The sequence below is a fragment of the Lissotriton helveticus genome, chromosome 1_1 (assembly GCF_964261635.1).
Source record: "Lissotriton helveticus chromosome 1_1, aLisHel1.1, whole genome shotgun sequence".
NCBI lineage: Eukaryota > Metazoa > Chordata > Amphibia > Caudata > Salamandridae > Lissotriton > Lissotriton helveticus.
Window position 1 is genome coordinate 117,947,526 of NC_136057.1, and position 17,456 is coordinate 117,964,981.

At 47.9% G+C, this 17,456-nt stretch overlaps 1 protein-coding gene across 1 annotated transcript in view; it reads left to right on the plus strand.

Annotated features, from left to right (window-relative positions):
• LOC144764107 (uncharacterized) overlaps window positions 1-17,456 on the plus strand; it is a 240,450-nt gene that overhangs the window by 150,913 nt on the left and 72,081 nt on the right. Inside the window, exons 4-5 of the mRNA XM_078650286.1 lie at window positions 7,947-8,050; window positions 9,138-11,029. Coding sequence (XP_078506412.1) covers window positions 9,853-11,029 — 1,177 coding nt within the window. The 5' untranslated portion in view covers window positions 7,947-8,050; window positions 9,138-9,852. The remainder of the gene's footprint in view (window positions 1-7,946; window positions 8,051-9,137; window positions 11,030-17,456) is intronic.

The window sequence follows — 17,456 nt, forward strand, 5'->3', positions numbered from 1 at the left end:
ACGACATGTTTAGATAATGTCAGGCCAAAGTTACCATAACCGCGAGGATTATAAGGCACTTAAGAGTATATTGTCTGACGCTATCAGGGAAACGGCTAAGGGATAGATCCCGAAAGCCGCAGACAGGCTCAGCTCATGCCAGAGCACTATCTCACACGATTCCAAGCACTCTGCCTCCAGGATTGTTAAGGCCTGCCATAGGAGTGACTGATAGGAGATCTGTGTGCCCATTTTAAGACTAGATATAGGTATACTATATCTAAAGCAAAGGGTGATTACACCACCTTGCTCCCAGCTGTCAAGCAGCCAGTTGGGTCAGTTTTGGATGGCCAGCCAGGGGTGGCATAATACATGCTTCAGCCCCTGGTAGGCCCTGGGTACACCTATGCCCTGGATACCTAAGGTATACTGTACAGGGACTGATAAGGGGACTCAGTATCCAATCAGATATGTACCTAGGGTACATGGAATCCATTTTAACAGAGAGAGCAGTGGGCCTGGGGTCCTGAATAGCAGGGCCCCAGGTCAACTAAGTCAGAAAACCTCAAAACACCAGGCAAAAAGTTGGGGGCAACCATAGTCAGGGATCTACCTTCCTACAATGGCCCTACAGAAGGATCACATGAACATTCGCACAAGACCACCCCCGAGAAGGAGCAGAGCACCAGTGTGCGAGCTGCCTTCATTCATGTTGTGGGGGACCTGGTCCAGAGCGTTGGGGTACTGGTGGCTTCTTACGTTATCTACTTCAAGCCAGAGTATAAAATGGTGGATCCCATTTGTACGTTCCTCGTCTTCTCCATCCTGGTCTGGGGGTCACACTATTCTAGCCATACTGAGGGATGTGCTGGTCCTACTGATGGAAGGGACTCAAGGGGCGTAGAGTAGACTTCAGTGCTGTGAAGGAATCTCTGCCACTTTTTTTTAGCTATTTGATTTGCCTGCCCTATATTTAATAACGTAACAGGTCTAGTTGCAAAGCGCACGATTACCCGAAGGTGTCCTGGGGCTGAATAACAGATGTCCAGCCCGTCTGCGCCCGTCCGCGGCAGGCCGGGGCCAGGGGCATCTCCCTATGTCCCACCGCTGTCATATTCATCCCCCAGCCTCCTCTCCTACTGGCTCCCAGGTACCGTCAGCCCGCATGTGTTCAACCTACTGCAAAGCCTAAGTCTTTTTTCGCGTCCTCCGACTACCCCACCTACCGCCATTTCTTGTTCCCCTCCCTACCCCCCCCTGCTCCCTACCGCTACCCCCATACTCAATCCTCCCCCTGCCCCCCTCTTGCCGACCTTTAACATCGCTGCTGCACTCCTTAACACCAGATCAGCAGTCTGCCATCAGCATGAGCTATTTGATTACCTTGACACCCACAATCCAGACCTCTTGTTCTTAACAGAGACCTGGTACAAGGCTGACTCCCTACCTCACGTCTTAGCCGCACTTCCTCCCTCATATTCCATCATTCGTGCGGATCGACCTGAGGGCACTAGAGGTGGGGGAGTAGCCTTGATAGCTCATGCTGACGCTCACTTTCAGATTCTCCCCTTTCCTCCCATCCCCGAGGTTGACTGTCTGATAATTCGCGCCAGCTCTTATTCGGCCCCTTTCACTGCTGTCCTCATCTACCGTCCCCCACACGCCACTCCCTCCTTTATTTCCAGTCTCCAGGACGTTCTCGCAACACTGGTCGTTAACAACTCTTCAGTGTTGGTGTTGGGTGACTTCAATTTCTGGCCCAACGATCCCGCCGAAAGTCCCCTATCCAAAGAATTCACCGACCTTATGACCAGCCTCAACTTTATTTTCCAGGTTCACAGCCCCACTCATGTGCATGGCCATCTGCTCGACCAGGTTTGGACTTTGAATGTTCCTACTACCCTTACCATTTCCCCCTGCTCCTGGTCGGACCATTTTTTAATCTCCTTTTCCCTTTCTTTGGTTCCAGCTATTAAACCCCCCCTTCCCAAGAATATCTGGGTCAGAAAATGGGGTAAGGCAGATATGTCATCTTTCTGCTCATCCTTAGTTAATTCCTGCCCCGACCTTTCAGGCCTCTGTGCCAAGGCCCAACTGGCCACTATCGATGGCTGGCTGACCCAGGCAGGAGACGACTTTGCTCCCTTGAGGCGAATAACGGTTAAGCGCGCCCATGCTGCTAACCGCTGGTTCACCCCTGACCTCAAGGAGAAGAAACTGGCCGCACGCAGAGCTGAGCGCTTATGGAGAAGACAATACTGCCCTGAAAAAAAAACGTATTTATCTTTCCGTGCTCAAGGCGTACAAGCAAGGCATCCTCGATGCTAAGACCCTGTTCTATTCCAACAGAATACTGGAAGCGGAATCTCAAGCTAAAGAAATTTTCGCGACAGTACACGAGCTTGCCTCATCCAATAGAACCACGGTTTCGATTCCCCCTTCCCAACCGCTCTGCGACTCACTCAACAACTTTTTTGTTGATAAGGTCGCTAAGATTAAGTCCAACATTCCTCTCCCCTCCCCTACCTTTACTAACCCCTCCCCACCCATTGTCACTTCCAAGCTCACTTCCATTCCCCCCTTGACCAAGGCTACACTTCTTCCCTTGCTCCAAAAGGTAAAGTCAGGCTCCCCCCTAGACTTTGCCCCTGCCCATATCTTGAGAGAAATCTTCTTAAACTGCCCTATTCCCCCCCTCACACTTCTGAACGACTCACTCAGTAATGGAGTGGTCCCCACCGCTCACAAACTTGCGGCTGTTATTCCTATTCTAAAAAAGCCCGGTGCTGACCCTTCATCCCCTTCCAATTACCGTCCTATCTCCCTTCTGCCCTACCTGGGCAAGGTTCTAGAAACCTACGTAACCAGCACCCTGAGCTCCCATGTGGAAACTAACCACTGCCTCTCCCCTCGGCAGGCGGGCTTTCGCCCCCTCCATTCTACGGAGAAGGTGGTGACCTCAGTGATGGACAGCCTACGCGAGGGCATTGATACCAACATCCCTCAGGCCCTCATCCTTTTAGATCTGTCCGCCGCATTTGACACGGTGGACCACTCCATCCTCCTCACCTGTGTCAGGGCGGCGGGCATAGAGGGCCTGGCCCTCGCCTGGCTGGAGGCCTTCCTGAGTGGCAGGGCTCAGGCAGTCCACCTAGCTGGTTTCACCGCTGCCCCTCGTAGGGTGGTATGCGGAGTCCCCCAAGGTTCCTCACTTTCCCCTCTTTTGTTTAATTTATACATCTATCCCCTTATCTTTATGTTACAGCAGCTCGAGGTCACGGTGTTTAATTACGCCGATGACCTCCAGCTAACTTTCAACCTCTCCCACTCCCCCTCGTCCTCCCTGAATGTCCAATCCGTCATGTCGTTCATCCAAGATTGGATGAACTGCAACCACCTCAAACTCAATCCGGACAAGACGGAGCTTGTCTTGACCGGAGGTGGTTGCAGTCCCTGGTCCTCTTCCCATTGGCCTTCTTCACTTGGTGTCCCCCCGCTCCCTGTCCCCAAAGTCAAAACTCTTGGTATTTTCCTAAACTCCTCACTTTCTGTCCACTCCCAGGTTAATTCGGTTGTTTCTTCCTGTTTTTTTTCCCTTAGAACCATTAGGAAGATCTCTCGCTTCTTCTCTCTGCCTGCCCTAAAGATCATAGTGATGGCTATGGTGCTCTCGCGCCTTGATTATGGCAACATCATTTACAATGGCGCCCCAGGCTATGCCATCCACCGTTTGCAGCTAGTGCAGAACCAGGCTGCCCGCCTGATTCACGGCCTGCCTAAATTCCATCGAGTTACCCCTCTACTGCAGGCCCTGCACTGGCTGCCGGTGAAAGAGCGAGCCCTGTTTAAACTTGGCTGTACCACCTTTCAGGCCAAAATGGGCACTGCCCCGGAGTTCATCTGCTCCGCCATCACTTCCTATACGCCGGGAAGAGAGCTTCGATCCACCCATCTGTCCCTGCTAACTACCCCTCGTTTCAGAAAGAAAAAGGCGGGCGGAACAAAATTTGCAGTTCTTGCCCCTGTATTCTGGAACTCCCTCCCTACGAAACTCCGCATGACGCCCTCCTATACCGAGTTTCGGAAAGGTCTCAAAACTCTGCTCTTCTCCCAAGCCTATAATGTCTAGACTCCCCTTGCTCCCGTTAGCCTCCTTGCAACCCAACAGCGCCAAGAAACCGCACGGTATAAGCGCGCTATAAAAATGTTTTTAAATTCAAATTCAAATTCAAATGTTTATTGTTACCCAACTCAAGGCTATTCATTATATCGACCTCAAATGGATGAAAGGATGAGTGGACCCGCTGGGATTTAAACCTGTCACCATGAGGTCAAGCACAGGCCCCTGCAGTGGCTGCTTTAGTGCAGTGAGCCACCAGACCCGGCTTATGGGGCTGCTTTTAATTTGGTGCCAGAGCCTATTTTCTGTCCCATTCCGACAAGCATCGGCCTCCGCTTGCACGGCTTGTGCTTTTGTTGTGTCACTGTTGTGGCTTGTGCTTTAGCTTCTTGTCTCACTATGCTGCAGAAGGCAGTGCACATGTAAAAAAGGGGAAAAAGTTGTTTCTTTCAGTGTTATTGTATGGAAACCACAGTATGGGGCCCATGGGCTCTGAAGTAATAGGCAAAACGTCCATTAAACTGGGCGGGGGAGGTCGCTCGGAAAAATGCGCAAGTTGCTTGGGGTTTAGTAGCTCACGACGATTTTCACTGACCAGAAGTAGCTCTCACTACACAAAAGGTTGGAGACCCCTGTTCTAGACCCTCTTCAGTCTCTGCTAGGATACTCTCAAAGGCAGCAGTGCAGGGCCCCTTGGCGCCTCAGTGCCCGCGAGGAGAGGCGATCAGCTTCCCACACTGTGTAGACCCAGATGTCGCACCCCTACTCCCCTCAACCCTGCTGGCAGCACTTCCAACCGTTCACTCTGGAGGCTGGGGGAGCCGATTAGGGTCTAGAGGGGCCTCCGCGTCCCAATGTAGTCCTGCCTCCACGCGTAGCTGCTGTGTCCTTCTCCGCCATAGTGCTCTATGGCCAACTCCCCCGCCACACCTCCTCTCCTGCATTGTTTGCGTCAGATTCTCCCAACGCCTGGCCTGTGTTATTGCATTGTTTACATCAGATTCTCCTCGTGCCTGGCCTGTGTTATTGCATTGTTTGCGTCATGTTTTCCTAGTGCCTAGCCTGTGTTATTGCATTGTTTGCGTCACATTTTTCTAGTACCTGGTCTGTTATTGCATTATATGTGCTGCTTTTGGTATATTATTATTCTAATAGTTGCAGCTTTTCTAACAAACATGGTGCCTTTTATCCCAATCAAGTGCATCTGACTGATAGGACATTGCACTCTCCCTGCAGTAGCAATCTACTTCCTATTTATGTAGCAACAGACAGCACAACATGTCTGCCAGAGATGTCGTAGGGTCAGAAACAGTACATAGGTAAGTAGGTATGATGCAAAACAAACTGAGTAAGATTTTAAACGAAGAAGCTGCTGTGATAGACGGCAAAACATCCATGTCAAAACAACGGCAGTAGGACAACGGTACATGGAACGATAATAGTAGATTTATTTACACTTCTGTGCAGAGCGTGTCACTTAATGTTCTTTTCTTCCACTCTCATGAGATGGTTTTACTAGGCAACTCTGAGCTCAGAGTGTGGAGCTTCCACGAATCCCAGAGACGGGCCGTTCCAAAGACGGTAACAGAAGGTTGAAAGATCTGAGTCTTGATGCTGGCAGGAGGACTGGTGATCCCTGAAGGGGTGTAGTTAGTCTGTGTGTTGCCACGGCTGTCCAGGGGGTGTAAGAAATGTCAGAAATGTGTGGAGGGCCTTCTTATGGGTGACAACCACCCAGCTTCATGCAATACGGACTTGAGGGTTTGTGACTGCGCAGGATGAGTTACATCCTGATAGCAAAATGGAGGACCATGTCCAAAGGGGATTGATGTTACCAAGGTTTAACATCTTCAGTTACGACAGACAGAGAAAGTCCATGTACCGCGATATTCTTGAAAAGCTTTCTGCCCTCTGCTGGTGCAAGCAGGATGTTTATTCTCTAGTTGGCATTTGCCAGGGCATGTACAGATACAGTGGTTGAATTAAACCTTGGAGCAGCACTTGTAGCGTTGACTCTTGGAGTCTTGTAGTATGTGCTGGATGCGGTAGAACTGTATTCCTGTTCCACGGAGCTCAGAAAATCCAGACTCTCCGTCCTCTCAGAGCACGAGGTCTGTGCCTTGACCAGTTAAACTGTAATAAAGAAGATGACCTAGACCAGTTCTACCTCTCTGCACGAGGCACGACTGACAGAATTCCTGCCTGGAAGGAAAATCTGCACACGGCACAGCTGACAGAAGTCCATCCTGGAAAGAAGATCTGCACAAGGCGCAGCTGAAAGAAGCCCCTGCCTGGAAGTAAGATCTGCACAAGGCACGGGGGGCAGAAGCCGCAGCCTGGAAGGAAGATCTGCACGAGGCGCAGCTAACTGAAGCCCCTGCCTGGAAGGAAGATCTGCACAGAGCACAGCTGACAGAAGTCCCGCCTGGATGGAAGATCCACACAAGGCACAGCTGACAGAAACCCCTGCCTGGAATGAAGACCCGCACATGGCGCAGCTGACAGAGGTCCAGCCTGGGAGGAAGATCTGCACAGGGCACAGCTGACAGAAGGTCTGCCTGGCGGTGACCTCAAAGCAGTGAGAGACCCACAAACCACAAGATCCGTCAAGCCCAGTTAGCCAGACTGGACGCAATGTACACAAAAGGCCTGATTTAGATTTTAGCGGATGGTTTATTCCATCACAAATGTGACAGGTATCCTGCCTGGCCCGCTAAAAATGCATTACATCCTGTGGCAATTATAATAAGGCAGACAGGATATCTGTCACGTTTTGATAATGCCTTGGTGCAGTTTGCAGAGTTTTACTCCCCTGAACTCCACAAAGCGCCAGGGAGACTTCCACAAGTGGCAGAGTTTAAGTTGCACTGCACTCACTGATTTTTAGTGCTACTGTTTAATCGGCACGAACAGCACTACACGTCGTGCCAGACGGCGCTGCTGCCTCTGCCGCTCTAATTGATATTCTTATCGAATGGTAGCTTCATCAACGAGAATGGCAGATTTTAACACTCGAGTGGTCGCGACCTGCTGTGACCTCCTGCAATGAGAAATCTTGCCAGTAGGAGGTCTAGCGCGTTATATTTTCTCACAAGTGCTCGCCACTTTACCGTTGGCGAACCGCTGGAGAAAAAAACTCCGTTCTGCATGGAGTTTTTGGGACCAGAGTGGGCAAAACTTCACGAGCTCCGCCGGCAGAGCGGAATTCTTCACCCACCCCTAGTTGTGAGGCAAAAATCTGTTGGACAAACTCCTAACTAGGCCCTATGTCTGCAATAAATGTTGTAGAAGAAGTGAGATCCTTATCCTTGTGAGCATGAGGCAGTTATCTGACTTCTGATGAACCCCACAGAGTGAGTGTGCAGCCAGAGGGCAGTAGGGGGTCGAAGGCCATGAAATTAGGTACACTTGATTATGAGAAATATGGAAATGTAGAAATGCCGCATCACCTTTGGATAACTGACACCTCCTCCCACTCTTCCAAATGCCCATCCGGTCACAAATGGCATCCTGGGCCCCAAAAGGACAACATCATGCCAGATGCCATGTAATGTTGCAAAAGGGGGGGAAACGAGTAATAGGCGCACATCTGCTGCAGGGATATGTCAGGTACATTATTGGTTGTGATGGATTCTCTCTAAGTACTAAATGACTGATATTGTTGAATATTAAATTATATGAATCAATATTTGTTTACCTTAACCGCGCTTAAAATGTAAAGGATGGGCCTTACAGTGAACCCCTCGCTCTGTTTTACACAAAAGCTCTGGAAGGAGGTGCATCTTACAGAAATGTATCCACCTTAGAAAGAACTAAAGACTTGCTTTTTATCTTTGTTATCTTTCAGGGCCAGAACCGGGTGCTGTAAGCTGCACTAGTTTCAGGGAGATGGACAGATGCTATGGTGATAGGAAACCCCCCTCAACCCACAATAATGTTCCAATCTTCCAGGTTAGAATAAACCAGAAATGCTTGAACCTAGGGAGCTGTTTAAAGTGTCAAAGGTAACCTATGAACAGTGAGGTAAAGACAGGAGTTGGTATTTGAGATGATCTTAAGTGAGTAGGGAAGAACGAGAAGAAGTGTGTGAATGGAGTTACTTTTGTTGTATACTTCATGAAGAATTACTGGAAAGTTTGCAGCCCAGCCTGATCCATCTCTTTTTCTAAACTCTATTGTTGTTTAAATGAAATCTTCACTATATGCCTCTATCTTAAGCTATACCTCAAGCACATGGGTGCTCCGTGAGCGCCCTTACTCTGTAAATGTAATAAGCTGTCACCTGATCAACCGCACTGTTAGTTAAATACCTGTGTATGATGAAATATTCCTTGCTAAGTTTCAAAAGCGATAAAGAAGAAGGGGGAGATTTACTAAGTATTTGCGCTGTATTCGCGGCACAAAAGTGGCACAAAATGGTGCAAAATCTTTTTCTCCTAATTTACTTTCCAGCGCTAAACTTGTTTAGCGCTGGAAATAACGTTAAAGTAATGTGACACTGCGCATAGCATTGTTTCGCATTACTTTGTGCCATTGGTGCCTGCCAAGGGTGGTGCAAGGGCGCTCCCGTGCAACCACAAAACTAGGTGCAAGGAAGGAGAAATGCTTTCATTTCTCCTTCCCTTTCTGACTTTGCATGCGTGCTGCACTGTGCAACACATATACAATATGGTAAAAGCTTTCCCTCGTCTAGGCATAGTAATTTGTACAGGAACGGTGTCCTTCCTGTACAGAACCTATGCTGGACTCACACACACACCCTAGCGCTCTTGTGCTAAGGTGTGTGCATGGCGCAGGGCCGCTGTAATCAGTGCCGGCGCAAGGGAAAGGGAAGGAGAGAGCCATATCTTTGAAAATATGGTGCTTTCCTGTTCCCTCTTTGTTGCGCAGTGCTGCCTCGCGGGGGGAGGGCTGCGCTGCATTGTGTGGAGATTTGGTAAATCGCCCCCGAAATGTCTTTTACAACCAGTTAAACATTGTGAATTCTCATTCCATTATGTTTCAATTTAGTAATTTTCAATATCTTTACATCCAACAGAAAACAAGCCTTGAATGTATGAAATGACCATCAATAACAAAGCTAATGCTGTAAATCTTCAATAATAGCAGAAATATTGAGCTACAGTATTCAGGAAAACATCAGCGCAGTCGGCGACAGAGGAACCTGCACACAAACTGACAGATCCCGGATGAAGTATCAAGGGCAGTTCAGCAATTGCAAGAGGCTGAGCTGTGCACCTCCACGCCACAAGACGAAGAAATTACCTTAGGAAAATTAAGGCAACAACAATAACAAACCGCATCTTGTATAAACAAGTGTCCAACACCAGATTTGATCATGGGATCGGTATAATGTGATTACCGCAGTGCTCTGTTTTCTAAAATGACGACAAGCCATCATTCAGTGCTTTAGGTGAATTTTAAACTCTGGCCAAACCACAGCAACCAGAGAAAAGCACAACAGAGCGGAGCCAGACAATAGACAGGTAAATGAAAGAGGAGTTCTTCTATCTAAAATACAACAGACTATCCCTATTTGCACCGGCCAGAAGGAAGATACATCTTTACCCACAAGTGTGCATTGCCATAATCCAATCTAAAGGCACAATCGCCTACATAGACACCTTCTACGTATTAGGAGTGAGGCAAATATTTGGTGGCTATCGCATTTTGTTGTTAAAACAGAAATCAAACGTGCAAAATACTGCAGATATATAAAGTGTGTGAGAAAAAACACAAGCGCTTTATCAGCCATGTTGGCCCATCAGGAAATTCAGTCATGGGATGTAGGCAAATATATACCCGACCCACAGACACTAACCAAGAAAGAAGAATCATACGCATGCAGCAAGAGCTGTAGTTTGTCATCACTACTCAAGCTTCATCAGCACATGTACACAGGACAAAAACCATTCAAGTGCAGTGAATGTGTCAAGAGCTTTAGTCACTTATCAAGCCTTCAAAGTCATCAGCGAACACACACGGGGGAAAAGCTGTATCATTGCATTGAATGTGCAAAGTGCTTTAGTCACTTTTCAAACCTCCAAAAACATAAGCGAATACACACAGGGGAAAAACCATTCAAGTGCAGTGAATGTGAAAAGTGCTTTAATCGGTTATCAAGCCTTCGAAGACATCAGCGAACACACACAGGGGAACATCCATTCAAGTGCAGTGAATGTGTAAAGAGCTTTAGTCAGTTATCAAACCTAAGAAGTCATCAGCGAACACACACAGGAGAAAAACCATTCAAGTGCAGTGAATGTGAAAAGAGCTTTAGTGAGTTATCAAACCTAAGAAGTCATCAGCGAACACACACGGGGGAAAAACCTTATCATTGTAGTGAATGTGAGAGTAGTTTTCGCGACTCTTCAGTATTACGTTATCATCAGGGAACACACACAGGGCAAAAACCATTGAAGTGCAGTGAATGTTGGAAGAGCTTTTGTCGCTTATCAGACCTCCAAAACCATCAGCGAATACACACAGGGGAAAAACCATTCAAGTGCAATGAATGTGCAAAGTGCTTTAGTTACTTATCAACCCTCCAAAAGCATCAACGAACACACACAGGGGAAAAACCATTCAAGTGCAGTGAATGTGCAAAGGGCTTTAGTCAGTTATCACACCTTAAACAACATCAGCGAGCACACACAGGGGAAAAACCATTCAAGTGCAGTGAATGTGCAAAGTGCTTTAGTCAGTTATCACACCTTCGAAGACATCAGCGAATACACACAGGAGAAAAGCCATTCAAGTGCAGTGAATGTGCAAAGTGCTTCAATCACATATCAAATCTCCAAAAACATCAACAAACACACACAGGAGAAAAGCCATTCAAGTGCAGTGAATGTGCAAAGTGCTTCAATCACTTATCAATTCTCCAAAAACATCAACAAACACACACAGGGGAAAAACCATTCAAGTGCAGTTATTATTATTATTATTAAATTAGATTTGTAAGGCGCACAGCTACCCGGAGATTTCCCGGCGCGAAGGACAGATGCGTCAACAGTCCGAATTACTGATTAAGTAGCCAGGTCTTAAGGCTTTTACGGACGCTAACATGATTAGTTTCATGAAGAAGAGAGATAGGGAGAGAGTTCCACAGTACGGGTGCCAGATAAGAGAAAGAGTGGCCCCCCATGCGGACAGATTTAAATCTTGGAACTGAGTATTTGGACTGGAAAGATGATCTAAGCGGGCGTGCAGGGAGGTATGGCTGGACTAAGGAACCTAGGTAGTGAGGAGCTGTACTGAGTTTAATTTTATGCATAAAGCACATGGCTTTAAATTTGGTTCTGTTTTCAATTCTCAGCCAGTGAAGGTCCCGAAGCTTGCCTGAGATGGAAGATGTTTTCGGAACATGACACAGCAACCTCGCAGCAGCGTTCTGTACCATCTGTAATCTCCGGATTACCTCTTTATTGGCTCCCAGATATAGGATGTTGCCATAGTCCAATCTAGAGACTATCAGTGCTTGAACTACTGTCCTCTGAGTCGAACTTGGCAGCATCCATAATATCTTCCTAAGCCACCTCAGGATGGTAAAACATGTGGAAACTGTTTTTGTAGCTTGTTGCCTCATGGAAAGTTGGTCATAAATCATTATCCCCAAATTACGGGTGGATTGAACAGGCTGGGGAACTGTACCCATTTCTGGGGGCCAATGGCAGGGGCCCCCACAGATCTTTATCAGAGCTAAAAAGTCATCAGCAAACACACACGGGGGAAAAACCCTATCATTCTAGTGAATGTGACAGTAATTTTTGCTTCATTTCATTATTAAGGTATCATAGCAAACTCACACAGGAGAAAAACCATTCAAGAGCAATGAATGTGAGAAGTGCTTTAGTCGATTATCAGACCTACAAAGACATCAGCGAATACACACGGGAAAAACCATATGATTGCTGTGAATGTTTGAAGAGCTTTAGTCAGTTATCAACCTTACGAAAACATCAACAAACACACACACAGGGGGAAAGTCACATAAGTGCAATGAATGTGGAAAGAGCTTTAGTCGACGATAAGAGCTACAAATTCATCAGCGAACACACGGGGAAAACATAGAAGGGCACTGAAAGTGAGAAAGGCTTTTCTCAATTTTCAATCCCACACAGCCCTCAGTGAATACACTCCTTCATTTAACTCACATGGAAATAATCCTAGAGATGCAGAGATTCCGGAAAGAACTTAAGAACATCAAAAATAATATTGACCCATCTGAGGACATAGACAAGAGCTAAACAGTGCAGTTATTGTTAGAGGAATGAATTACGGAAAAAGATAGAATTCAAACTATGTGGGACATTGAAATACCAGATGATAGAAGACCCTAATAGCAGTAAAGAAGAAAAACAGATAACAGTATTTGCAGGATTATAAAAGTGTTTGTTTCCAGTGATTGTTCACTTCCGTACACATAGCAAAGTGACCTTATGTACCAGGATACACAGTGGAAAACAAGCACAATGTGGATTAAAAGAAAAGAAACATTGTTGATTTTTATTTGGTGAAGAAGAGATACAAAGAAAAACATTCAATCGCACCTGACCACACTACCTGTAAAAGCAACATTGAACAATACTGGGACTCACAGCGGTATTTTCAGCTAACTTGTCGGATTAGTGATAAAACCTTTAAACCCAACACACCCAGAATGGACATGTTGTCAGAGCTCTGGAGATGGAAGCTTCATTGGTAAAATGCATGTATTACTATTAACAAATGCCACTGCAGTATATGTAATGAACTAAAGCGAAGCACAAGTGTTCAAGAAATAACCTATTTTTAGATATAAAAGAGCATATAACTTGTTTTTAAGTAACGTTTGCTGAATTATTTACACACTGTATTCGGTTGATGGATCAGCTTGTGCCTCGGTCCTCGTAACTAAGTATGACCCGTGGCTCCTCTCCGACTTGGCTCTCCCTATTCATTTTGTGACTTGCCAAACTCTACTTTTGTAGCAGAATTGAGACATTGTAAGCAGCAGACTCTGTTTGAAAAATGTGGTGAAATAGCGAAAATCCCACATCAAAAGCATATATGTGCCAGGACAATCCGTTGCGCTCCCAGTAACTCGTCTTCCACACTTAATTGTCCCTTGTCCTCAAATATTCTAAAGGATTTGTCGTATGAATGCCAGAAGTGGCAGTGACATTCATGAAGTCAACGCTAACAGGAGTATGTGGGAGATAGAGAGGGGGACAGATAAAGAGAACGAGAGACAAAAAAGGGGGAGAAAAAGAGAGAATAGAAGGAGGGGGAACGGCACGTTATTTGTACTCACCTAAAAATAGAACAAGCAGCTGAATACATGTCAATGAGTGACATCACCAGAGAAATGGGCTGAACACCTGTGAATTTATATGTTTATTTTTATTACCTGTAGACCCATGTCATGCCAATAAACCGCAACGGTCCCATGCATCAAGGAATCGGGCAAAAAGATAAATACAGACACAGTCGATTCTGTATTAAGTGACTTGTCCAGCCGGACAGAGGTCTACATATTTTTACTTTAAGCAGGAATACACAGAGAATTTCCTTCAACAGTTTCACGTTGTTGGGCACAAGCCTGTACCCCAATTAAGCACAAACACCTTAGTACACTCAAAGTGAGCTGGAAAGGGCTTTTAGGCAAAAAGCTTAAGTGTTCTCAAAATTGCAGTTAGAACAAGAATTTCAACATGCACCTTTACATCAACATATTACATGGTATAAACAATGTATAAGGCACATAAACTGGTTGACGGCGTTTCGATCCCACTTTTAAATCAAAGGGATCATCATCAGGACAATTGGTAAGTGCCTAATTAATTTCAAGCCTCTAAAACCTAAAAGAAAATGTGGGGAGGAAAGAAATATAGGGTGATATATAAAATCGACATTTATAGATATTGACTCACAACGTGGTGATGGGTGGAGAGGTGGTGTTGATTAAAAACAAACCAGGCAAGTCAATCCTTAACGGTTGGGCTAAAAACAGAAGTGAAATTGCCTGAAGTAGGACTTCAGACAATTAATTGGTCAGGCAGAATATATCAAAGTAACTTATGGTTACTAAAGGTTGTAGCGACAAGGTGCGAGTAAGGCAATGGATAAACAGCATGTACTCATGTGGTAGATACAAGGATTTGCCCGTAGACTTAGTGACTATTAGTAGTTCCCGTGGGTGAGAATCTGCCAGAGTGGAGAATAGAAGATTTGTATGGGATCTAGTGAATAATTGCAGTACCACGTGGGCGGGGAGCTGCAGTGAACGGAACCATAACGGAGTGGAAAAGGATCCCGCAGTGGTGTAATTTACGGGAGTAGTGGCGCAGAAGTGCCGTGATAAAAATGCTGAGTGTGGCCAAGGAAGACGAAATCAGCTTCACGGGCGCCGAGTAGAGGGAGAACGGGGAATAGGCAAGTCAATCCTTAACGGTTGGGCTAAAAACAGAAGTGAAATTGCCTGAAGTAGGACTTCAGACAATTATTCGGTCGGGCAGAATATATCAAAGAAACTTATGGTTACTAAAGGTTGTTGCGACAAGGTGCGAGTAAGGCAACGGATGAAACGACATGTACCCATGGGGTAGATACAAGGATTTACCTGTAAAAAAAAGCCTCATTGTTAATGCATTGTTTGGGCTCCGAGGGACCAGAATTATTTGAACATCTTCCTAAACTCTCTGATAGTGACTCTGACACTCTTAATGATACGAGATCTGCCTCAAAAAGGTGGACTTGCACCACCTCCCCAAAGTGAGTACTGTCCTTGAACGATATCACTTTGGGAAAAGAATGCAAAGCCAGGTTGAGCCGGTCGAACAGTACATGACTACCTTGCGCAAATTGGCTTCCACATGCAATTTTGGTGCAGCTTTAGAGGAGCGGTTAAGAAATCAGTTCATGTTGGGATGCGCCCTCAACAAAACGAGAGACGCCCTGTGGCAAAAAGACAAGCCATTGCTTCAAGAAGTGCTGACCATAGCCAAAAGTCACGAACATTCAAAAGTGTGTGTTGATATTATGCACAAAGACAGTTCAGGTGATAAAAAGGAGAACATTAATGTCAAGGTGCTGGTGGATAGATTAATTGAACCCAAATTTAGCACCACTTCAAAGCCCTTAAACACAAAGAATTTTCAGGGGAAGTGCTTCAGGTGTGGCAACTCTGTCCATATGGCCAATTTAACCTGTTGCGTACTTCAGACGGCCCACGGCCGTCGGACGTGACAGTGGGGATGTGCGGAGGATGGCCGGAGGCCTTCCGAACCGTGCCCGCTCATTAATATGCCTGTAAATTTGTGCTGTGTTCAACATGTTAAAGACCGCCCGGGCTGGAAGGCCATGTGCAAAACTTGTAAGAGAAAAGTTCACGTCTCAAAATGCTGCAGAACGGGCCACGAGCATAAAAAAGTCAAGGAAGTTGATCTTTTTGAAGAAGAATTGGAAGGAATCAATACTCTCCCAGTCACAGGGAATGCTAGTGATGGCCCTCAGTAGCTAGTTTTGATTAATGATGCTCCAGTGAGCATGCTCTTCGACTCGGGGGCCAAGATAACTCTAGTTCCAAAAACATTTTATGACCGTAATCTGCTGGGCAAAGTCACCCTGTTGAAGCCTGACATTAGACCAAAAGGTTAAGGTGGGGTGACTATTGAGTTGCTGGGTAATTTCTGGGGCACGATTGACTTCAAAGGGAGAGTCGAGCCTGGTGTTAGACGGGGACCCGGAGGGTCGGCCGAGCACAAGGGGAGAGGCCTCCGGTGAGGGCCGTCTCCAGCGATCGTACAGACAAGTAACTTCCCCCCCCCACAAGATGGACACCACACGAAGATCAGATTAACACCCTTTATAGGCAATTCTTGAAGTAAGGTAGTACGATACAAGGAGGTCAGGACACGATGATCCTCTCAATTCTAGTCTCTAGTAGGGAAAGGGGGTAGCGGGACAGTCTTGGTACCTACTGGTACTGAGGTGAAACGGTGGTAGCTCACAATCCTCGAGCTCTGCGTTCGGACGGGTCGGACCGCGGCAGCGCCAGCAGGTCCCGAAGAGGTCGTAGGTGGCCACGGGCCGCGGCAGCGCCAGCAGGTCCCAACGAGGATGACTGTCACAACGGGCCGCGGCAGCGCCAGCAGGTCCCAACGAGGATGACGGTTACAACGGGCCGCGGCAGCGCCGGCAGGTCCCACGAGGATGAAGGTTGCAGAAGGCCGTGGCAGCGCCAGCAGGCAGAACGATAGTTCACAAGGCAGGGCTGCGGCAGCGCCAGCAGTCCGTCAAGGATGAGTTCTTCTCGGTGTCTCTCGACTCCAGGATACAACTGCCTTCCTGTTCTGGGGCTGCCTCAGTTATAGGTCTGGCGCCCTTTGATGTCCGGACCCTCGCACTTGGAGGTCGGGAGGTCCGGGATGAGGGAGTCCAGACACCCAGCAGGGGGGTGGAGCCAGCACCCGGGGAGGCTGGGGGCGATCGGCACCTGGCGGGGGAGAGCCATCGACACTTCTTTCTCCCATTAACCTGCCAAGGGGTCCGTTCACCTCCTGGGTGGATGGTGGTGCCGGGATGTCGGGGCCTGGCCAGGCCCAGGGTTGGGGTCGAGCTGAGGCCACGCGGCCGCGTGGTGCAGTGTCCAAGATGGCGACTGGGCCGGGCAATGGGGCTGACGGGGGCCCGGGCCCGTGGCACAGAGATATCCGGGAGCAGGCGTCCCGGAGGGGACGGGGTGCGGGTTGCTTCTGCGAGTAGCCCCCGGAGGGCCGGTGTCTGGGCCCTGTCATGCGGGGAGGGAGCGAGCCCTTCGTGGGGCCTGTCCAACATGCGTCCCCCCCAGCTGAAGGCGGGGAGAGTCACCCATCCTCTTGGGGACTTTCCTCGTCGAGGCGGAAAAAGCGGGACAGGCCATCCGCGTTGGCGTGGTCTTGGCCAGGGCGATGCTCCACAGTGAAGTCCATCCCCTGCAGGGAGATGGACCATCGCAATAGTTTGGGGTTCTCCCCCCGCATTTGCATTAGCCATTGCAGGGGCCGATGATCTGTTTGTACCCGGAAGTGGGTTCCGAAGAGGTAAGGCCGGAGCTTCTTGAGGGCCCATACTACTGCGAAGGCCTCTCGCTCAATGGTGCTCCAGCGCTGTTCTCGGGGCAGGAGGCGTCTGCTGATGAAGGCCACTGGTTGGTCGACTCCCTCGGGGTTCAGTTGGGAGAGGACGGCCCCGATGCCATGGTCTGAGGTATCAGTCTGGACGATGAACTCACGGCTGTAGTCGGGGGCCTGGAGCACCGGGGCGGTGCACATGGCGGCCCTCAGCCTCTCGAAGGCCGCTTGACAGTCGGGAGTCCAGTTGACTGTTTTTGGGT